Genomic DNA, 24,866 nt, shown 5'->3' with positions numbered 1-24,866 from the left:
AGCTACACAAGAAGCCTCTGCAGCTAGAAACACTCATGGGAAATGTTACAGGGCACCCAGCCACTGAGAATGCTGCCCACACAGTTTACAACCCTAGTAGCCTAAGTCAGATGACTGCATCTTTCATAGTCAACATCTATCTCCACTGTAAGTTGTGTGTTGCTGTAAGACAAAACACAAGCACACATCCCAGTGAGTAATTTGAAAGCTAAATAAACACACAATCTGGTACATAACATTGGGCATGCAGCCTCCCAATACCTTTTTCACAATAGCTACTTGGAGGTATGCAAGTTCTTGACATCGCCATGCATGCCCTAGACCTTACTCAGGAAAGTGGCTATGAAAAGCTAGCTCTCCTAAAGCTGTCATGGAAGCAACTGTGCTTGGAATAGAATCGTTCATCTGGGGACAGCTGCCAGAGCTATCTCAACGCTGCAGTGAACAACTCACAGGTGATAAAGAGGACAGGCAAGAGCAAGTCACAGGGAACACTCAACCTGTAAACAGGATAAATGTTACCCGCCACTGGGCTCATCATTAACATCCTACAGAGAAGTCCCTTCTTTAGGATTCTGTGATACTTGCAAAAAGAACAATGGTCTGCAGAAAATTTTCAGGTAATGACTCCTAGGGAAGGAGGGAGGGAGGGAGGGAGGGAGGGAGGGATGCTGCCCCCTCCCCCATTCCTTTCCTCTCCTCCTTTTGAGACAGGGTCTCACTGTGTAGCTCTCACTATCCTAAGACTAACTAGGTAGACAAGGCTGGCCTCGAACTCACAGAGACCAACCTGCTAAGAGTGTACACCTACTCCTGGCAAATGTTTTCAATAAACCTAAAGACTCAGGCACCAGGCTTCATGGCCACACCTTTCAGCAGTTGTTCTAGAAGGCCAAGAGGGAGAGGAAGGACACTGAGACAGGGAGAAAAGTTGAGGAAATAACATCCGGACCGGCTTCAAAGTACAGATTTGACTTTGTTGTTTGCCTGAAGTGGTAGCATTTAGGAAAGGGAAGGAGGGTGGATAGACTCTTAACAGAAGCATCAGGTCAATGAAACCCATCTGCAATGAACTATAATCTAATGAGTGATTAGAGTCAAGTGAGACTTTGCAACACGCCATAAAGTCCCTGGAGCATTTTCAAACGCTAAACGCACCAACTGTGCCCAAAGGCAGGGCAAGAAGATGATTACTTGCCAGGAATCTGTTACAAAGAATAGCATGTCATCAGAAAAACTACTGGCATTTTAAAAAACAGACACTCCCCCAAACACCCCCAGAAAAAAAACAGGTCTACTGTCAAGTACAGGCTGAACAACAGAGAAAATCCTAGCTAGGCAGAGGTCCAACTCACTCTGTCGGCACCCAGCCCCCAGCATCCAAAGAAAAGATATGAATGTTCCCCCAGCAACCCACACCAGCACTGTACCATACACAGGATATGGCTGACTGCTGGTCTGGACAGCTGACTGACGGACCAAGTGGTGGGGCAGCTGTTTAACTCCGCACTCATGCTAAGAACACAATGCTGTCTTCTCCATCCCAGGAGAAGACCTGCAACCCCTCCCCTTGTGCCCAAGCTTGATATCCCAACCACCCCAAGTGAGGGAAGAGATGCTCACTAAACAACACACTCCCACCCTGGGACCCTGCTGTGTCTGCCCAAACCAGGACCCCGGAGACACCTTACCCAAGTGCACCCAGGCATCATGGCTCCCTTTCTATCCGTGCCTCTCATCACAATTGTCTTTAATGAGTAGTTCTTACTTGGAGGAAAAAATAAACTTGATATAATTATCTCTTTTCCTCTAAGTCCAAAAGTAACATATGCTCACTATTTTTAAAAGCCCATTAATACCAAAGCCTATAATAGAAAGGAGCGCTGCAATGCCATTCTCCTCGGCAGCCACTGTGAGTGGTTGTAAATGACTCCAGATTGTTTTGTGATCCCACCCACACGATGCATTTATAATACTTCAAACTCACTAACGCTGAATGATATCAAAGACAGAACCTTTACTTAGTAATCAACAAAGCAGTGCAAGGATTACGTATAAATGGTAATTTACACTTGTTGACAGACTTCAGCATCAATGGAATGGGGTGCAAAAAGATAAACTAAACCACACACTCTCGGGTGAAATGCAAGCTATCACTGTGCAAAGACCTGGGGTTTTAGAAGGGGTTGGCAGAGAAGGGCAATATGGCTGACAGCTCGTACCCTCTTCCTTCTCTCTGAGGCTGCAGAACCCCCTGCCCCTCCCATCACACATAACAAAGGCCCATGAAAGTCTGCTCTCCACACACTCCACTATCTGCCTTTGTAGAAAGTCTGCAAAATGAAAGCTCAGACCAATCTCTCCTTAACAGAGCCAAGCATCCTGACAGACCCTAGACCAGTTCTGCTGAAAACATGTTCTCACACATGACTGCATTCTCCCCAGACACCACCAAGAAGTAGGGAGGGATACCCCGGTTTTCTTGTCTCCAATCTTCTGATGACAACTGGCCCAAGGAGACCTTCACACGTACTTTATGGTCTGGGATGAGAGGGGAAAAAAAGGAGAAACATGTCTTCTGACCCTAAAATCCCTCCTGCCACTTGATGTTTATTGGGTCTATGCTATTGAAATCTATCAAGTCCTGCTCATAGCTGAGGGGTCACCTACAGTCCCCCAGGAGGGTTACTCAGGTAGCAAATTTACAAATGTGCACTGTGCCTCTTCAGAAGGAAGCAGTTAGTCAACCCAACTCACCACAGAGCGCTGACAGCCCAGATGCTCCTCTTCCTGGTCTCCATGGCCATGGCCCACACTCATATGTCCTGGCTATACCACTCAGGAGCCTGCAATCCTGTCCCCATTCCCAGACCCAACAGGCCTCTAACAGTCTCCACCAGTCATGACTGGCCCCTCGGGTTTCCCAGTTCTCCATCTGCACTACCACACACACTATCTCCTACCCTGATGCAAGGCTATGGGTAGACCCAAGATGTTCAACCAGCCTAATGGCCTCTCTTGAAAAAAAAATAGCTCTTCACCTTACACAGAATTTAATTCAAAACAGATTGCACAATGTGGTTTGAAACATGACACTTTCAGAGTAACAGAACAGAGAAACTCTTGGCTAGGCACAGAGCGTGACGGCAGAAAGCAAGGCTAACCCCACAGACGGTGTGAAAACTAAGCTTCTACTTTTTTGTTATAAGTTTTACCCAACTGAGCATGGTGGCACACACATTTAGTCTCAGTACTTGGGAGGAAGAGGCAAAGAATCAGGAGTTCAAGGCCAGCCTCAGGCCGGATCCTGTCTCAAACACCCCACTCAAGTTTCACTCACCTGGAAGTTCTTGTTTGGTTGGATTGGTGCTCACCCCTCCCACCCCAATGTAAAAAAGACAGCAACCAAACTACAATATGGAGAAAATACTTGTAAACCATGAAGCCCTACAAAGCCCTGTCTCTAGAAGATTCTCCAAATGTCTGGTTGTAAGAGAAAAAACACCAGAAACGACGTTACCAACCAGGAGCATCCATAACCTGAATGAACACAGGGAAAAGGCAGTCAACTTCCGAGGTCACTCGGAAATGCAAATAAGGAACACAGGAGCTCCTGACCCCACACTGTTTACAATGTAGAAGATTTAACAGTAGAGCCAGGGCATACCTTCAACCCCACACACTTTTAATCCCAGCACTTGTGAGGAGACAGAGGAAAGTGAATCCCAGTTCTGAGCTCATGACCAGACTGGCCTAGAGAGTGAGCTCCCAGACAGCCAGGGCTACACAGAAAAACCCTGTCTTGAAATAAAAGATACAGGACGAATGGTGGTGAGGGATACAGAGAATATAGACGAGAACCTGTGACAGTGCAGCCATCCTGGAAAACAGCAGAGCTCCACATCCTCTGCCCCAGCTATTTACCCTTCAGAAAGAAATCTGCCCCACATGCTCAAATAAAAAACCCAAAACAAATGTCCATAGAGGAGGAGGAGAGGTGGTAAAAGGCTAGTCAACCGAAGAGGCCCTCCAACATATGTTTACCCATCTGAACCTAAGATGGGGAGATGGGTTTGGTGGCTAAGAATGTAACTGTGCAAGCACGAAATCCCAGCACCCATGTAAAACTCAAGGCACAGCAGCACACACACCCGTTGACTGTGGTGCAGGGGACAGAGACAAGAGCATCTTTAGGGCTCGCTAGTTATAAAGGTAGATCTAGATTCCTCAGGGGGACATTGTCTTAGGGGAATAAAGCAGAGAGCAATTAAAAAAATGCTTGATGTTACCTGGCTTTTAAATGTGTGTACATAAGTGCACATGCCCACAGGTACATGCATATCACACCACATACACAAACACACAGAGGTTAAATGGCTTGTTGTTCACACACACCAGAGGATGCTTCTTAATGATAAAAGGGCATATGAACATACAGATGGATCATCTTCCCTAAATGACTAGATGGGGTGAAGTAGAAAAACACTACTGTAAAAGACAGTGCAGAGCACAGTCAATTCTACTAATAAAAAAAAGCTTAAAATGATAACATCTAAGAAGTGGTGGGCAGATTGGTGGTTGTCGGAAGACAGAGATGGATAAGGAAAGGGTAGGACAGAGCATAGCAAGGTCAATAAGGAGCAACCCAGGACTCCCTGTGGTGCTGGAACTACTCTGTACTCTGACTGACAGAACAGGAAAGACACTATATACAACCCAACATGCCTAAATGCATGTGCACACGCATGCACATAAACATTCACTCATGTGCTTGCACACACACACTGCTGGGAAAATCTAAGTAAGCTCAATGGGTTATACTGATGTAACATCCTGGCTGTGGTATCACAATTGTGCAAAATCTAACCACTGGGGGAAATGGGCAAAGTACACACAAAGGAACCCGTTGTGTATTATTTCTTACAATTGCATGTGGATCTATAATTATCTCAATAAAATTTTCAATAAAGAAAGAAAGTACTAGCCTCCAACTTCCCTTGGGCCCGTCATGGTTCGGCCAGCAATTCTGCTCACCCTGTCTGTCTAGGTCCCATTCTCCCACAGCTGTAATAGGCCTGCTTCATTTCTCCACAGCCTATGGGCCAGCTCAGCCATGTGGCCTTAATCACTGTCAGCCCTCAAGTCCTCTCCCCTCCATTGTGCCTGGAAACAGAAGAAACCCTACCCTTTAAAGTTCCTTCTGGCTTTTGCTCCATCAAAAATGCCCTTAATTCACAAACTCCTTTCCCCAGCTCACCAAGTGGCCAAACCTGTCCCTGCCCTAAAAGTTAAGTCTTCTCTTAACTTGAAAGCCACCCAAAGTATCATGTCTCTTCCCACCTGTGGTCAAAGATCACTACCTCACTGCACTTCAGAGCCTGGTGGGAAAAAAGCAGACTGAATGGAAAAAGTCAACTCAGTTAGAAACATGAGGTCAGGAGCCCCTGTGCTCCCCTGGCTCTTTTACCACCTTGCAAGACTAAAGTGCTGCCCAGCCCTGGGGTTCTCAAAGTGTGATCACCACCTAACACACCCAAATGCTCGGAGCTCAAGGACACTCTGAGCACTTGTCCTGTCCCCTCTCCCCCTCTCAGCTCCTCAGGCTTCTGCTCCTGGTAATCAAGCAGAGAGGAACCAAGGGCCTAGTCCTTTATTTCTAAAGGGGCACACTGGTGTGCTTCTCAGCATGCATCCTAGCCTGAGCTCTAAACCTGCGTTCCCAACACCCCGAAGGGCAAGCCCCACTGACAGATACCTGGGACAACCACATGACGCAAGGCACTTCCTTTCCACCCTCTCCCAAACCTGCCTCTCCTGTCTCCACTCCCCACGTCATTTCATAGTCCACCTACCTCCCCACCACCCAGGGGTACAACCCCAGCATAAACCTAGGCTTTCACAAGCCACCTAGGAAACACAAACCATCCCCAAGCCATACTCCAGCATCAGTGCCAATGCCAAGGAAGATTGCAAGAGCCACTGAACTCATCTTTGCCTGCAGGTTTGGTGTTGTAACACACGGATGAGCTGTTACCTTTCCTGAACCACTGCAGAGGTTTTCACTGGGAATGAGCACCAGACATCTTGGTATGGTGTGCGTGCCGTCCACCACACAGTACCAAGTTACACAGCAGCATCTCTAGCAGGTGCCCAGGTGGCCAACTCATTTCCCTGCTCAGAATTGTGCCTTTTCATGGTAAGGAGCCCACCCCTTCATCCCACCATTCTGAATTAAGGCTCCACAAGTCATGTGATGTCTCCTGCCAACATCTAGGGCTATACCACTCTGAATGAAGCTAATTTGTGTGGTCATCTACCACAACTTTGACTATCTACAAACATGCCTTCACCATCTCTGGCCAGAAGAGGTCTATAATCCAAAGAAAACCATTAAATGGTTCTTTTCCCAAAATTCAAAGTTAGAGCAGAAAACTGCCTATCTCTCATTCTCACTTGCCCTCTCACCCACTCTCAAATATACATACAGAAATTCCGGATCATTTTCGCTCCCTCCCTCCCCAACTCTACCCTCCAACACTAAACTGTGTATCCCTAGAACAAATATACTTCCACTGCACACTTATTGTGATTGACTAGCCTGGTTGGAAATGTCTACCTCACAGCTCCTTTGCTGAGTGACCTTGAAAAAAATAATTTGACCTCGATGGTGATCGCAAGCTTCCTCATAGAATTCATTTGTCACTGGGTTGTTAGGAAGACTAAGCAAGACAATGCCATTCTAAGGCAAATCAAACAGGTCATCGGTTTTCCTTACTCCCTATATGTTGCCCCACTCATGTTCAGAGTGTACTGCAGCCCTCAGCCAGTGATTTCTACATCTGAATCTTCTAAATCCTGGTTGTCCATTGTCATGGCAAAGACATTAAGAGGTAGAAGTTGAGAATGACTTAGCATTTTTTTTCCCTTTTCCTCCCTCATGACCCATTCCTAAGCCACACACCTTGGGAATAAATTTCTGCCCGCCTGCCCCCAACCCCTCCCCATTATTTCCCAATCGAAATACTAATGACACTGGCTAGTCTCACAGGAACCAGGCTGGGTCAAAATCCCCTATTACTCATCTAGAACTCACCCTGGCTTCCTCCCCTCTGTCCCTATTCGAATCATAATTCCTTCCTAATACTTTCATGAAGAATTGCCCACACTAGCTGCAAAGACAAAAACCAAAACAAAACAAAACAAAACCAGGAGCTCCTCTGCCCTGATATATGCAACAAAATAAGCAAATGCTTCTCTCTTCTCTTCCCCTTTCCCAGCATTTCTTCCCACAGAAGAAGTTCTCAGAGCACAAGAACCAAGCACTGACCCTACAGCAAAGCATGCAAGAAACACAGAGTTGCGGCTTCCTGCTTGTTCCAGGGTAAAGATAAGCTTTAGTCTAACCGCTCAGCCAGAAACAACAGGTCAAAAAGGTGAAAGACGCCATTGGACGCCCAGATGAGGAACTAGCAAGAGTATGCTCAACTCAGGCCCCAAGAGACACTTTAAGGACCAGCAACTGTGGTTCACTGGTGTCATTCACCAGACTCTGAGAGCTCCACAGACTTAGCCTCCTCCTCACCCCAAAATGAACCATGAGAGAGAGCAGCTTTCCTGTGGAAGCACACAGTTGTTTCTCCTCAATGGTTCTTAGTGCTGGGCAGCCCCTGGACTCTAACAGCATCCTCCCGCTGCCGCCAAGCTGTTTGACTGACACATAGTTGCAAGCCTCTCCCGCTGATTCCCTGATTCACTAAGCAAGCCCCTTCCTCTTGAAACCAGGCCAGCAGGCAATCCATACGTAGCCTGTGCATGACTGTCAAGGCACAGGTCAGCAATGGGGCAGAGGCATACATACATCTTACCCATCCTCCTGAACAGCTTTCTCTCTAGGACTGACCAGTAGTAGGTCTAGTATCCCAGTAAGAAACAATGGCTTTTCCCCAACCCCAACCCCAACCATAGATCACTTGACAGAATCCTTGTCTTGCAATCATGAGATCCTAGGTTCACCCCCAGCAAAACAGAAAAAATAACCAAACATACAACTAGAGGTGAGGGTTCCCTGCTTCCCACCCAGCTATTCTCAAGAAGAAGAGTACAGGCATCTGCTCACAGGAAAAAGCTTACCAATGGCTGTGCCCAGTCAGCCTGCAACGACCTAGGACACTAGAACCTTCCAGACATCTTCCTGGCCAGCTCCAGGGCCAGCCTTGTGATCTGGACCCTCCCTGCTGTGTTCTCTTCCTGCCAGCAGCAGGCCAGGTGTCCTGGACTTTGGTAGCCAAGAACAGGCTTCAAAAGGCTAAGTGGAAGGTGACCATCTTCAAAGCGTCCTCAGACTTCCCAGAAATCTCTGGCACCCAGCCCTGACCTCAGGTCAGATGCCGGCAAATGAACTTGTGACAGCTCCATGAGGGCAGGGACTCTGACTGTGTGTCTCGTTCCCAGCCCTCATCCTGGCCACCCCAGCATGAGGCTGGCGTACAGCTCATGCTCAACAGCAATGGCCTCTACCAAGGAAAGACAGAAAGCAAAGTAGGGGTAGCCCAGGCTCTGGAGCTAGACAGGCCTGGATCTTAATCTTCCAGCTATCTTAGTTAGCTTCAGACTATGCTGTCCCTCTCACCCAACCCTTCACCACAACACCTCAGAGAGCTCTTAGGAATGTCAGCTGGAAATAACACACTAGTCAGCAAAGGCAGAAACCTCCACTCTGTTTTCAGTTCACAAACACTTATTTAGCACTCAACTGTACACAAGGTGCTGTTCAAGCATCGTAGGCAGTCCCTCATCACAATGGTCCCACATCACAATGGTTCCTCATCACAATGATCCCACATCACAATGGTCCCACATCACAATGATCCCACATCACAATGGTCCCACATCACAATGGTTCCGGTTAACGTCTGTGACACTCCTCTGAAGTTGGGTCTATTTAGCACTCTCTTTTGCAGTTTCAGGCTTCGAAGCACAAGAGAATTAAGGCCCCTTGCCTGAAGCCTGAGACCTAAAAGTGCTGGGCCAGGATTCATATTACTTACACAGTCTAAACTGCTAAGGTGCTGTACCTGCCTGCCTCTAGGGCAGACAATCACTGCAGCCTGACCTGTCCCAACCCTTGAAGGACTCCAAGGACATGTGACCACACTGTCTGACTGTGTCTTCAGTTACAGAGGGAACAGATGAAGTATTCCGGTGGATCGCTTTTTTTTTTTTTATTCGTTTTTTTTTTTTTTTGGGGGGGGGGGGTCTTGTTTTCAACTGTGGTGTCCAATTTCAGAGAAGCATATTCACTAAAAACTTCCCTCCTATCCCATCCTTCCTCTCTACCTCCCAAAAAAAGAAACACACAACTATGCAAAACTGAGCTAAGAAATGAAAGAGAAAAGACAAAGGCCTGTGCACCTTAAGAGCAAAGTCAGAGGCAGCAACCGAGAGCAGGCACTGTAGGGAGCACAGAAAAGGTCTAGACACACAGAAGCAGGCGGGCGGCTACACAGCCTCAGCTGCCCAACGTCCAAGGTAACAGAAAATTAAGTCATTTCTCTTCCAAGGGACGAAAGCTTATCATAAAGAACTCTCCATTTACTATCCTGCCAACCACGATGGAAATCTCATTACCAAAATAAATCACTTGACCTTGCCTCTTGCGGTGTTTCAGAGCTAGTGACATCACAGAGAGCTCCGTAAATGCTCAGAAATGGAGGGATGAAATCCTCAAGCAACACATGCTAGGCGTTTTCACTTGGATATGACTTTGACTGACTTCACATTGCATTCATTTCCAAAGGTCTTAGAGAAAAGGAATGCTCTAGGGACTGCTGACTCCTGGTCTAGCCATGTCCAGATTCATGTGTGTGATGATAGCAGAAGCTTGATCAGAAAGGGTAACCCTGGCCTTACAATGGCTCACATGTCTCTGTCCCCAACTGGCTGAGATAGCACTGTGGAGAGTTAACTTATCTCAAAAGTCCCTGACAAGATTAAAGCAGATCCAGTCTCCAACAGGGAGACAAGAGGAGTGTTCCTCCCTGGAGAGATGGAGATATTGAAAGGCCAGTGCAGAAAATCCATCTCTTCCTGATGAGGGAACAGGTTGTGTACTCTCTTGCCCTGTGAAAACCCACAACTGTACTAGACTCTTTCTCCCTAGTGAATTGTGATTTCTGAGACTGCCTGCTCAAAAAAACGGTTGCCTCATTTTAAATCTGGCTGGCCACCAACACAGACAGTAACCGGATAGTGTTGACTTAAGGAAAAAGACACCAAACTCAAAAACAGATACAACTGGAGAGTACTAGGAACTGAGTTACCTTGGTCCTAGAGACATGTCCCACAGCCAACACCAAACTTACCAATGTCCAATCACCCTGCTGAATTCCATACCCCCAAACCACAATAACCAATATGGCAAGTCCCCAAGGACCCATGGTCATCATTTATTTGATCATTTTTCCCAGAAGCCCTAGACTGACACCAAGCACAAAAGCGATCAAGTTAATTGTTGACAGAACAACTCCAATCTGAAGCTTCCCGTGATTCAGTTGCCAGCAAGAGATCCTAACAACCATTTCCACATAAAAAGTTTACAACTGAGCTATAGGCAAGGTGAGCAACTATTCACAAAGGAAAATAGAGGGGGGGGGGGACAATTTCCTGAGGAGATATGATCTCACTGGATAGCTTAAGCTGGCTCTAATTCCCACCTTCCTCCTGCCACACACTCCTGAGTGTTGGGACTGAGTGTTGTACACTACCAAGTCTGCCTTACGCCATCAACTTAGATTAAAACAATTCCTGAGCAAACAAGTGGGAGCCTCACCAAAGCTACACTTCAGCACAGCTAACAACCCCATCTTCAAATCATCTTCAAACAAAAGCTGAGGAAGGGGAAGCAGGGAAGAAAGAATGCAGGACACCTGAGGCCTGGAAACTATCCACCTGCAGCCACTGAGCGGTTTGGGTCCGACTTCTCTACCCTAGATAAAAAGAGGATTCTCTGGCTGCTCACAAGAGCATTAAAACAAATGCCACAAGTCTGGGTTCTCACTCCCGGGTGCATGACAGGCTGAGCGGCTCAGTGCCACAGAAAGCAAAAGTGTCTTTGTTTCCATTACATCATCCGTGGTGAAAGGGGAGGGCAGGCGGGGCACAGCTGGTGGCAGCTGTACTACCATCTGCTCTCCCCTCAGAAGCCTTTGCTGGTCTGAGCACAGCCTCCTTGGGCTCCTGACAGAGACACCCAGGGTTAAAGGTACAACACCCTATAACAGAAATAGTGGGAATTACTGAGAAATAAATCACTCCTCTGTTGAGTTAAGAGCCACAGGTAGTGGATGAGCCGGTGTTCTTGGAATTTATGCTGGCTACATCTCTTTAGACTTGGTGACAACACAAACTCTGTCAACTCAATTAGACAAGCACTATGTACAAGCAACCACCTGCCATCTGCTTCCCTGAAGGTAGATAGCCAAAAAACCGCAGGTCTGCAGCGGGGAGCACTCTGGAAAGGAAAAGAATACCCCAACTCTGTGCAGGTAAGTTTTATACTAGCTAGGGCGTGGACCTTCACTGTTGGCATCTAGAGACATTTGGTTAGCTGGGCTTGCCTTCCTTACCCTCACACAGTTTCCCTCAGAACCTACTCAGAGGACAGTCATTGAGGGAGGGGAAGCTGGGCACATGCATTTGGAGATTGTGGGAAAGACAGACGGAACAGGACAGGACACACAACAACACCTCAACTAGCCATTCAACTGCAGGTTGGAAGAATGGAAACAGGCCAATCAAGCTCGTGTGTGTGTGTGTGTGTGTGTGTGTGTGTGTGTGTGTGTGTGTGTGTGTGTGTGTGTGTTTTATGAGGCCAGTAAGGATTGTTCCTATACTGGGGAATTTCAGTATTTTTACAGGGGCGTAATGTTGACACAGGGTCTCGTGTAGCCTAGGCTAGCCAAAGCTCTCCATGTAGTAGAGGAAGACTTTGGTCAACCTACCTCCGCTTCCTGAGTGCTGGAATTACATCGAGCACTGCCATGCCTAGTTTCCCGTGTACTGTGGATTAAACCTAGAGACTTGTGCTGCTAGGCACAAGCTGAGCCACGTCCCCAGCCAATAAAAAGAATAGATTTCAAGTACAAATCTAAATCACAGGATCTTCCTGCAAGAGTGGGAAGGACTCCAGAGACTTGGTCCAACTCCTGACGCCAGCCACGGAGGGCTAAATGAGCATGCGCTCTTGAGATAAAGGGAGCATGCTGAAGAACTTGTTCTCTCCTGCATCTGTACCACCGTGGGCACCTGAACCTTGACAGCATCAGCCAGAAGGCCTGTCAAGCATGAAGAGAAAACCCCAAGGGATGGTATACCACGATCCTCTCCATGGTGGAGTCCTGGTCTCTGGGATAGCCAAATGTCATTCTACAAAGATCATCCGAGCCGGCTTCAGAGAACATCCCCTCCCGCTGCGGCAGGTTGGAGGCCCCGAAAGGAATGTTCCAGGCCACTTACCATACATTTTGCCTTCGTCTGATAAGATGATTTTCCTCCTCCCACAGGGCGGATAGATAGCCAGGGCCTCCTGGAAACTCTGCTCAATGTCCGGACTCCAGACCCCCTCTGCGTCGTTGTCAATCGGCTTGTCTGCCGAGTCACTCATCCTCTCCATGTTGTCGGCAGGGCTCTCGCTGCCGCTCCAGCTGCTCGGCTCAATCTTGGCGGTTGGATTTTCCAAGCCGAAGCCTGGAGCCTTTTCAAGAAAGCAAACCTAGAAGAGATCATAAAGTCCTGTGAGGCTGAGGTAGCTATCAACATTACAACTACAAGCTGCACTATGGGTTCTCGGGTCATAGGTAGTGTTATGTGGGCAATAATTCCTGGAGGAGACTATGGAATTCTGAGATCCCAGATGATTTTGTTCACTGTGTGTCCTGTTAAGTGCCCTACAAAGACACTAATGGCTGACTGCAGCTGGGTAATCTTCCTGGATGAGGGAAAACTCTCAGCAATGATGGCACTCACTCAGAGCTACCCATCAGCAAGACTCACCTGAAAACCTGTTACTAAGTGCTCACACCGACAAACAGACCTGTGCTCAAGGACAGCCAAGTCCCCCTGGCAGAACAAGTTTATAAGAAATTAAAAGATGTCAGACTCACTCTAGAAACTGACAACTTGGGTGAAATGTCAAGCCATCTCAATAATGGCCGTCGAGATGCAGGAGACAGAAGAAATGAGAGCACTTCAGTGCGGCAGACTTTGTCCTACGGAGGTGCAATGCCAGCTGACCTAGACCTAGGCATCTGTCTTTGTGGAACCTATCCTGTGGAGGCAGGTCACAACGTTATCCCTGCAGGAAACAGAGACCAGTCCCGTCCTCTCCTATACCTGCCACTCTTGTGGGAAGGTCCCGTCCCCATGGGGCAGCAGCGCCCTGTAGCACACTCTGAACATGGAACCTGTGGAGCAATCTTTCCTTAAGTTTCAGGGCAATGAAGATAACTGAACCAGAAGAAATCTTTCCAAGACGTAGATGAATTCCCCTTCAATTATACATGCCCCTCCAGCCACAGGGGGATAAGCTTTCTAAACAAAAGTCACACTGGCTTGACACCAACCTGAAAATGATCAAATCCAGGACTCCCGCTGGCTGCACACTAACATATCAATATTGCTTTGTGAAAACCACATCAGATCATTAATGCAAGTGACTCCCCAAAAGAAGGAATAAGAAATGAACTGCAGTGTGCTGAGCAGGGAAGGTCTCGTGTGACCACTGCTGCTCCCTCCCTTACATCCCTGAAGTATTTCAACACAAGAAACCGGAGGAAAGCATGGCCACGTTCCTGTCAGCTGAGCAAAACTGAGTTTCTTCCCTGACTCTACTAACTGCACCCGATCACCTGCTACCCCAATCCCAGGGACAGAAACTCTCAATATTGTGAAATCTGTGCTCTAACTGATGGCTGGTTTTGGACTCCTCACCTTGACTTTCTCAACTTGGCAGCATTTGCACATTAAAAAAATTAGCGTGCTTCCTTTCAACTGTTACCGCCAAGCCATCATTCAGAGAACATGTCAGCAAGATACATACTGACAGCCCCTTACCAACACACATATGCTTACAAAGGACTTCAAAACATGCCAATGTTAAGGTTTAAATTATCAAACTAGAAAGGGTTTTGTGACTGGCCTCAAGATGAACTCTGGGTGCCTGCCTCGTGGGCCTTTTGAATTTTCAAGTGATTATATTTTGGGTTGCGATCTGAGAGTTCTATACAATTTGAGCGAAGTTGTAACTACCACAGTGCTTGCTTACTGGAGAAATCACAAGAATAGGAGGGAGCGCTTTGACAGTGGCTGGCCTCTCTCCCAACAAACAAAGCAAAGCACACAACATGTAAAGCCATGGGCCAAGCCAGGAAAAGAATTTACTCAAGGAAGCTGGATTTAAAGATATACATAAGACATGTGTGTGCTCAACTGGTATGGCCAAGGGATGGAATTCAGCACAGCAAGGGAGGGCTGAGGAGCCTGGGCCCTCGCAGGCCTGGGAAGAAGGTTCTTTCGCAACCAAAAATAAAATCTCCAGAAGAAAACATACCAACAACCCCCACCCAAAGTCTTAAGACCATCTCCCCAGCTGGTCACACAGGTTATGCTGGAATGTCACCAGTGGGAGGACACTCACTGGTTCCTCAGCACCTCCCACCATCACGCTGCTGTGCTGAAACTGTTCGGCCAATTAGGTCAAAGCCATTTCCCCCGTTGACTTTAACCTATTCACCCAAGGGTCTATCCATCCTTTAGGTCAGCTTCTCCATTTCCCATGGCCTGATCAGCCCTTGGGATCCTTCCGGACCTTCATAACTCTGCTCAAGGGTAATCCCAAGGGAGGAGTCAGCGCATCGCTGTGATTCGAGAAGGGGCCATGGTAAAAAAAAGCCTGTCCCCTAGCCCAGCTGTCCACAAAAATGGCTCACTGAGAAGACTAGCAGCGAAGTCTTCTGACAACATTCAAAAGCTGCTTCTTGGGCTCAGCATCCCACACATTAATTGATCTATCCACCCAGGATGCACACACACTGCTCTAAACACTCCTACATTCTGGTTCATTTCCAGCTAAGAGAAGGACGTCTTGCAATCTGCTCAGCAGGATGGAGTTACCTCCTCTGGGCATGAAACAGAAAACACCACCTAGAAAATCTAGAGCTACTCAGGCCCTTGGTTTTACAACCCAACTGTAAGATGAGCCTCTGTATGGGCAGAGAGTTTCCGATCACAAGGCTGGTGGGGTTGGCTGAGAAAACTCCCCATACCAGGTACCAAAATAACCATCCTGGCAGTTCACTCCTCGGCTCCAAAGCCACCTCATCCTGGAAACTGTCCTTGTCACTCTAGTGACTCTGAGAGTATCAGTCACATCTTATGAGCATCCTACATATGTAGAGCTGGTTACTGCTCAATCCAACTTGATTTGAATGCATACAAAAAAAGCACCTGCCTACTATTACCAACAGTAAGATCTAATCAAGTCGGGCACAGTGGCATACATACACCTGTCACCTCGGAACTCTGGGGTGGGACTGGGAGGATCCTGAAAGGAAGGCCAACGTGGGCTACATGGTGAGACCTGGTCTCAATCACCACCGCCATCACAATCAATGCTGCTGCTGCCGCCGCAGCCCCCACCATAGAATACAATGGATTTCACAGACAAACTGTGGAGCTGATGTCTTTCTCTCCCCACACAGCTTCTGAAAGTCTAAGTTCAGGTTCCCTCAGTTCCTTCCCTCAGAAGGAAGAACTCTCTTTCTCTATCCTCTGCGATTGTAATCTCCCTCCCTCTGTGTGTGTGTGTGTGTGTGTGTGTGTGTGTGTGAGAGAGAGAGAGAGAGAGAGAGACAGAGAGAGAGAGACAGAGAGAGAGAGACAGAGAGAGAGAGACAGAGAGAGAGAGACAGAGAGATTGATTGATTGATTGATTGAGACTGTGATCTAGAATCCAATCTTGACTCACAAGCCACGTGGCTCAAACAAATAATCTTTTTTTTTAAAGATTTATTTATTTATTATATCTAAGTACACTGTTGCTGTCTTCAGACACACCAGAAGAGGGCATCGGATCCCATTACAGATGGTTGTGAGCCACCATGTGGTTGCTGGGAATTGAACTCAGGACCTCTGGGAGATCAGTCAGGTGCTCTTAACCGCTGAGCCATCTCACCAGCCCACAAATAATCTTTTTAAAGCTAAAGTTTTCACTTACACACAATATTAGATTCTATTCCTAATGCAGAAAACCAATGGGAAGAGGGCAACTGCACCATGATTGCCATGAGATTAAATGGGATAAGAGGAAGAATTCTGACATCTGAAATCCATGTGCCCTCACTCACTCATTATCCAGTCTGTCCTCTCCAGACAGCAGCACGCTATGAGGCCAAAATACCTGCAAAACACAGGACAGTGCCTCCCCTGAAAGCTCACTTAATCGGGAAATCAATTCGCAAAAGTTTTCAGAAGACAAAAGAGAAGTTTCAGATTGTTGACAATAATATCCATCTAAGATCAGCCTTTCTCACAAATTACAGTTTCCATATTCTTCTGGGCAAGGTGGTTCACTGTCTCCAAGGAAAGGCTGTTAAAACCAACAAAAACATGTGTAAGCAAGCGGAGGACCTCAGGCTCATCAGGAGCTCCATCCAGTAGGCTCCTCATCTCCTGAAATGTCCTAGCGTGAGATACTTAAAACACAGCTGTTGAATAACCCAAGTAGCCTGCTAATTAGCTAAACAGCCGCCCTCCCATCATAGACATTCCTTTCCTAGAACCCACGGACACATCAAGAAGGGTCACAAGAGCATGAGGCAGGGGGAGTTGTCGAGAGAGCACTTGACCCACACAGCCTATTCCGAGAGCCTTGGGACAGAAGGAAAGGGAGGGCAAATGCAGGCACTTCTGACACCAGCTCCACTCTTCACAGGGTGACATGTGACAAGAGAAGGTGCTGTTTCCTTCACAGGTTCCCAGGAGGCCTCACCATGTAAACATCTTACTCCTTCATTAAAATCAGCCTCACTGAGCATGAGGGTCAAGTTAAATTCATAAACCTTGTTTTAGCCAATGCCTTAATTGTCTATGAAAACAGAAATGGAGCCAGCCTAAGAGTTAGATGTCTCCCTAAGTACCCAGGACCGTATCCCATGAGCCTCAGTGCCCACTGTTAACTATGAAGAAGGCCAGTTTGTCCATCTACCCATCATCTTGTATTCCCACAGACCGTGCCTACAACAGAACTATGCCCTTTAACTGCATCCCAGTGTACTTGAAGGAAGGGACCATTATGCTCACCGTAACAACATCTTTTTCACCCTGGTGGTGCCGCAACACTGATACAGAAGCAGCTAATAAAGGAGTGGACATCACCCAGATGACCCGAGCATGCTTTGATAACATGACTGCTCATGCCCCAAATTCATGCTAACTAAACTTTCACTGAGTAGCAAGTACTTAAGAAACCACTGGGGTGGGGCTTGGTGATGGAGTGAATAGCAAACATGTTTGCGATCCTGGGGTCATCCACAATACCACAAGAAGATAGGTCACCATATTAGACACATGTCGAAGAAAACAGAAGGCAGAGAGAGCACGCACAGTCCCACTTCCTGTGCACCAGTCATTACTCCTGACAACTAGCAGTTATATACAAAAGACAACAGGGTCCTGATGCTAAGGGGCAAGCTGCTTGCATCACACACCTTATTTAGGAACTTCTAACATTCTCCAGTTCCCTCTTCTTTGGACGGCCAGAGAAGAGAGAGAACCAGAAGGCAGTGCTGTAAGGAAGGCAGGGAATGGCAAAGTGATGTGAAGACCAAGTGGCCAAGAAGCCCTAGAAAGGACTTCAAAAAGGGGTGAACTGGTAAGGCCGACCTACGACCTACGAGTGAGGGATCAGGGAGGAGGCAGGTGGGCGGGAGAGTGGAGAGCTGATAGGCAAAGATCTTCACTAGCTCAAGAGGTGCCAGAAGCAGGAGCCATTGAGGGAGGGGGGTGTGGGAAAGGGAATCACAGAGAGAGGTATTTATAGCCCTCAGCTTGACCACGAATTGGACAGCTTGAAGGTCACAGTGATCTTCACAAAGACCCAGATGTTTTATGTAAGGAAAAAAAGCTATATGGAAAAAAACACAAGGTGGCAAGGAACTTTCCTTCCAATATGATCTCAGTCAGCACATCTAAATACATTTCTACAGCTTCCCAGGAGAATAACAAGGACAAAGAGTCTGTGTCTGCAGGCCCTTTATCACTGCATTAGCCCCACCTTAGGAGGTCCAGAGATGGAAGTTGCCCAAAGTCAAGAGCTTCACAGACGGAGTCTCTTGTCCAGATGGAGTGAATCCATAGGCATATCAGACCGACCGACTTGCCATCCTCAGTAGGTGGAAGGAAGGCAGTGCTGAATTCCCAGCTCTGTCCACAGCTGACATCACCATGCAGCCTAATTAATTCCTAATGAATAGTGAGGACACTCACTGACTCACCTCCCTGGGCAGTGGGGAGGAATTTCGGGCACTAATGACAGTTAATTGCTTTTGCATATGTAAAGTGGGACATGTAATTATTTTCCTATCATTTCAGACACTCACAAACCTTGCTAACAAGTAGCCTAATCACGTAAGGCTCAGCAGCCAGAGGGGTGGAACTAAAGACTATGTGTAACTGTCAAGAGAAGGCAGAACTCCCTAGAATGAACCAGTGTCGGCCACATAGCCAGCAGCAACCAGTGAGCAGTTTGGTGTCATGAGCTCCAATAAAGAAAGGCTAATTATAATTACTCCTTTCAAAATTCACCTTCCTGTCCCAGAATCCCATGCCAATACCTCTTCCTCCATTCCTGAGTATCCGACCGGCAGGCTTAACATTACCATCCTGAGATACTCCATTTCCCAGCTCCTCCAGGCTTGAGTATATGCCCAGGTAAGGCTCAAGAAAACCTGTGACTCTATATGATACAGCTCCTACCTCACTGCTACTGGTCACTAAAGGAACTACCTTCTCCACTCATGACCCACTAAGAACAGCAACCCTGTCCCTTCCTCCACCTCCACCTGAGGTGACCACAGTTCCTCCTCCTTTGTAAATTCCTCAAAAAAGATGCAGCCACCTACCCAGTGTCATGCAGTCTATCCCACCCAGCCCTCTCCAATGCAAAACCCGACATAAAGACACAGTGAACACAGTAAGATGCAGACAGCAGACTTCTCATCCAGAACCTCTAATGTGAGAGTTGATACTGATTGCCAACTCAACAGGGTCTATAATCACCCAGGAGAGAGATGGCCTGTCTGTGACAGACCATCTAGATTGGACTGTGTGAGATGTGAAGATTCACACTAACCACCATGGACGGCACCATCCATGTGCTGCGGTCCTGGACAGAGTAAAAAGGAGAAAGCTCAGAGCATATTTGTTACTCTGTTTCCTGGCTGCGGACCTGGTGTGAGCAACTGCCTCGAATTCCTGACAGGGTGCCTTCCTGGCCACGATGGGCTAACCCCTTGAAATGTGAGCCATAAGAAATCCTCCTTCCATAAGCTGTTTTTGCCAGCTACCTTGTCACAGCAAGAGAAGTGTAATGAATACGCCCAGTAGACAACTCTCCCGGAGAAACAGACTAACACGCACACACACAGATCTTCTTTCCAGTTCCAAGAGATGACCACAGTATGAGTTCCCCCTCCAGCAGCCATTACTGTCTCGAGAAGAAAACTATGCCCAGAGGTTAACAGACAAAACCCCAGGAGTACCTCTGAATTCTAACAGGTCTAACAAACAAATGCTGCTCAGGTAGACAGGTCAACCATAACTCATGCTAAAAATAAAAATCAGTAAGATTAACACTTCCCAGGCAGTAACCTATATATAGCCATAACCCCACTTGCTCAGAAAGTCTGGTTCACTCTCAGACTATCTTAGCACTTAGTGAGACTGGAGAGATGGCTCGGCCGTTAAGAGTGCATGTTACTCTTGCAGGGAACCAGAGTTCGGTTCTCAACACCCATTGTCAGGCAGCTCACGACCACCTGTAACTCCAGCTCTGGGAAATCCTACACTTTTAGATCCCAAGGGACCTGGACTCACGTGTGCACACGCCTACAGAGATGCTACTCATGTTCTGCTTTGTTCTTTTAAGATCTGAAAGTAAACAAGCATTTTTTTTATTTTAAAAAAAGTATTTTACAGCAGCCAGTGCTCATACAGCTGACAATACAATCTCTGTACCCAAAAGTTCATACTTTAAGACATACCAAAATAAATACGTACAAAGTGTTGGACTAAACCTTGTATGGAACCAGCATTCCCAAAGAGTCTTCAAGCACACACCTCAAGTGATGCCTGTAGAGAGAGAACTCCCGGGTCTATAGGAAAATGCCTCAGGAGTCACCTGATTACAAAATAGATTCACCCAGTGTCACTGCTTGCTGCCAGCCAACTTAATAATGTGTTGGGGCTCTGGACTCAGCCCAGCAACTGACCTGCGCAGATCACCCCCTCCCCAGGTGATTTGGGAGGCACATTCTCAGCTTCAGAACTATCACTCCCACTATATTGGGGGACCCATCCTTGTCTTTCTCTCCAGCTTCTGGGACTCATACTGCTTCTCTTTCTCTCTGGGCCTCCATCAGTATTGATGGGTTTGACGCACATGCTACGGGGAACAGAGAGAGGGAAGAAATCCACAGCTCATCTCTCACTGGGTCATAAGTCAGACAACAAGAAATCTTGAACCAAGGTGGCATTTTGAGCTATAGAATTAAGGAGCCCAAACCCTGCTCTAGTTCACCTACCACAAACACTGGCCTCAAACCTTCTCTGAAGACCCAGAGGATCCTCATGCATCACCCAAGCACTTGCATTAGATGCAAACATCTAGGCTCCAACACACCCAAAGGAAAACATACCTGCCAAGAAGCTAAGGTAATCAAGAAAGGATCTGTCACTGCTCGTTCTTTCTCCTTCCCAACAAGCAGGTCAAAAATCAGGCCACCACTTCCTTGAGGATCCATTTCTTAAAGGATCCGAGCAGACACCTTGACAGTTAACCTAAATCATGCTTGAATGTTGGTTTTGAGTCCCAAACATGATCCCTAAACACCAAGGGTACAGAACCTGATATTGTGCGGTCACTAGGACCTAGGACAGTGGCTGTTAGGACACTAATAAAAAAACGGAGCTAGATAAAGCAGTGGGTAAGACTTACCTGGTGTAACAAATCCTCACCCATGCAATTCTGAAGCCCAAGCAGAATGGCTTACAATGGCCTATATTAAAACTCCCACGTCAGGCACCATGGCACAGTCTGTAACCCCAGCATCCAGAAGGCTGAGGCCAGAGGATCCTGTGTAAGAGGTCAGTCTGGGTCACAAAGCAAGTCTGAGAGCAGCTTGGGTTACACAGTAAGTCCATGTCACTAAGGTATACAAAACAGAGCAATGGCTCAGGGGTCCAGGAACAACCCGATGCATGTGTGTGCACATGGTGTGAGAAGGGAGCATTGTGTCGCCTTTGATAAAGTGCAACTTTGTCAATACATGAACAAGGGTAATCCATATCCATGACCAAAATAAATGACTCCGACCTCATGCCATACTCTACATTCAACCTAAGGGACTTTAAATCTGAACTTCAGAAGCAAGATTGTAAGACTTTAGAAGAAGGCCCAGAAGATTACCTTAACATATCAAACTATTACTGTAAAAGGATAAAATGAGGCTGCAAATTGGAAAGGTAGGTAAAGGTACTTGGAACTAAGCCCAATTCTCAGTTAACCTAAATTCAATTCTGAGGCTCAACACTAAGGACAGAGGGAACCCACTCTCTCAAGTTGTCCTATGACTTACATACCTGCTCACCTGTGTACATATACACTACAGACAGACAGGCAGACAGACAGATCTGAAATATTCATGCATGGGGTTGGAGAGATGGCTCCTTGGTTAAGAGCACATACCGCTCTTGCAGAAAACCTGAGTTTAGTTCCCAACCTGTAACTCCAGGTCAAAAATCCTCAGGTCTCACTGGGCATTTGTTTTCATGTACACAAAAGTAAACAAAGTTAACAGTAATAATACTAAAAAGAAAATGTGGCCAGAAATAGTAAATACTTGGTCACTTGAACCCAGGAATTCAAGGCCAGCTTATATCGAACCAAGACTCAGAAGGAGGAAAGAAGGGAGGGGAGGAGGTAGAAAGGGGAGGAGAGATGGAAGGAGGGAAGGAGGGAGGGGCTGTTTTAAGTAAAAACTTGCTTGTTAAGGAAATAAAATCACCAGGCATGGTGGAATACAGGCAGGTCTCTGTGACTGAGGATTGCAAGTTCCCGACATCCAAGGCTACACAGTAAGACCCTGTCTCAAATTTTAAGAAGAAACCATATCTGCAAAGTCACATAATAGACACTCATCTCCTTGATACATAATAAATTCCTACCAAATAAGAAATCAGACGGCAAATTTATATAAAAAAACCAAAGGAACAATAAACTTACTACACACTCCACAGTGAAGCTATGTGTCCCATGTGGAGTCGGAGGACAACTTTTACACTCAGGTCTCTCTCTCCAACGTCCTTGAGGTCTTTCCAGTTGTTTCTGCAGCTGTACTGCATGTTCTGGGCTAGCGGGCCCGGAAGCCTGTGGCTGACTCCCGTCTCTGCCTCCACTGTGGAGGAACTAGGAACCCACTAGTTACAGAAGCGACCTACACATCAGGCCCCACAGCAATCACTTTTACCTGCCCAGCCATCTTCTCAGGCCAGAAAATAAAAGGCTAATGCTGACAAATGTTGTCAAGGATGCTGAGCACCCAGAACCCTCACAGAAATCTGATGAAGTATAAAGTAGTCCAAGCATTCTAGAAAACTGTTTGACAATCACCATGTACCACTAGAACTGACTCGATGCACACTTGCTGACTCAGCCCTTCCTTCTGTCCGTCCTTTCTTCCTTCCCACCAACCTCACAGGAGAGGTTCTTTGGAGGATGGGTATAAGAACGTTTATATGCTCACTCATCAGGGCAGCCCGAAATGGCCAAATTCTTACTAACTACAGGATACACACATAGCCTACATCATATTCATAAAATGGATGCTAGAAAAACCCACAGTCCTATATGGTCCACGTTAGTAACAGGAACGTTTAAATGTCAGTCACTAAGATTAAAGTGGCAGCATTTCATGAGCTCAGGAGCCACCTGTGGCTAGTGGCTACAGTGTAATACAAAACAGCTAAGAAGTGGTTTTGCTACTGTGAAAGTCCTACAGGATGCTGCTAGTGCACAGTGATTGTGATGTTTGGTGGCATATACCAGATACAAAGAAAAATGTCCTCCAGGCATCCATTCACAAGTTCAAGCACTAACAAGACTAATCTATGAGCCAGGTGTAGCAGCACATGTCTGCAATTCTAGCATTGCAAAGTTAAGAAAGACTTCACATTTAAGGTCAGCTTGGACAGCATAGTGAAACCTCGCCTGTCTTTAGAGTAAGATAACTGAATTACAAGAAAAGCCTAACCAGGGGTTGGGGATTTAGCTCAGTGGTAGAGTGCTTGCCTAGGAAGCACAAGGCCCTGGGTTCAGTCCCCAGCTCCGAAAAAAAGAACCAAAAAAAAAAAAAAAAAAAAAGCCTAACCAATGTTATTAGCAGTGAGTACAACAGCCCACCCCTACCCTGGAGGTTGAGAGTAATAGCACATGCCTGTAAGAGGAGCATAAATTCTTATTTTATACTTGGTTACAAAGTAAGTTTGAGGCAGCCTGGGCTACAAGAGACTGACTCCAAAACAAAAAGATCTGGATGTGTAAGTGTTCTCAAAGGAAAAATACAGGGACTTAAACCTGATGATGCATGCACTTTTTCTAAGCGTGTTAGTTACACTTCAATAAAAAGCCTGTGGGGGAGGGGAGAGGACCCAGCCAAGCATGCCCCATGTACCAAAGGTCACAAATTTGAAGCCAACCTGGGCTATACAGAGAGATCTTATCTCCAAAGAAAGAAGAAGTGCACGCGCGGGGTGTGTGTGTGTGTGTGTGTGTGTGTGTGTGTGTGTGTGTGTTGGGGGGAGAGGGGATGAAGATAATGAAAACCACCTGTGTATTTCAGGACCATTCTTATTCTGGGTTACTCAAGAGTCTATCCCAGTAGTTCTGAGCACAATTGTTCTGACTGTGAGGTGTAGGATGTGTTGCCATGAGCACCCAAGGATTAGCACAGCAGAACTATCCAATGAGATCAGGCACTGGGTTCTCCCCAGTGCACGCTCACACTTGGGCGGGCTCGGGCTCGGGCACGCGCGCACGCACGCGCACACACACACACACACACACACACACACATAGTTTTTTACAAAGATCCTTAAAGAAAGGAAAGAGAGGAGGGGCAGGGGGGAGGGAGAGAAGGAGAGAGGAAGATGGGGAGAGGGGAAGAAGGGGGTGGAAGGAAGGAGGGAGGGAAGGGGGAGGGAGGGAGGGAGGGGGGGAGGGAGAGAGAGAGAGAGAGAGAGAGAGAGAGAGAGAGAGAGAACACCACAGTCAGCAAAGGCTTTACCCTCCACTCCGACTGCCAGAATGCACTGAAACACACAGGAGTGCCCCAAGCAAACCGGAAGGCCATCTGGGTCTTCAAATTTGGGTTATTTCCTGAAGTCTACTTTGGTCCTCTATTCCTATTCCATAATTTACTTCTTTCTGTGCTTTTGCTATACTGCATTTTTTTAAGCTCTCTTAAATTCATTCTGAGGATGGGGTGTTCATTTCTAATTTCTAGTTATTCTCATTTAATGTAATAAAGTGTATACTG

The 24,866-nt window shown here is 46.9% G+C and overlaps 1 protein-coding gene across 9 annotated transcripts in view; it reads right to left on the bottom strand.

The window, feature by feature from the left end:
• The window catches only part of Tead1 (TEA domain transcription factor 1), a 217,948-nt gene that overhangs the window by 131,987 nt on the left and 61,095 nt on the right, over window positions 1–24,866 (bottom strand). For 7 of the 9 annotated variants that reach the window (NM_001198589.2, XM_063267472.1, XM_063267482.1 and 4 more), the window contains one exon: window positions 12,514–12,769. In NM_001198589.2, the coding sequence (NP_001185518.1) occupies window positions 12,514–12,670 (157 nt within the window). In that variant the 5' untranslated portion in view covers window positions 12,671–12,769. Of the gene's footprint in view, window positions 1–12,513; window positions 12,770–21,268; window positions 21,294–24,866 lie in introns of those variants that run through there. The other 2 variants (XM_063267471.1, XM_063267456.1) reach the window with 2 other exon arrangements.

The sequence above is a fragment of the Rattus norvegicus genome, chromosome 1 (assembly GCF_036323735.1).
Source record: "Rattus norvegicus strain BN/NHsdMcwi chromosome 1, GRCr8, whole genome shotgun sequence".
NCBI lineage: Eukaryota > Metazoa > Chordata > Mammalia > Rodentia > Muridae > Rattus > Rattus norvegicus.
Note: the sequence above shows the minus strand (reverse complement) of the source record. Positions and strands in the feature narration are given on the sequence as shown.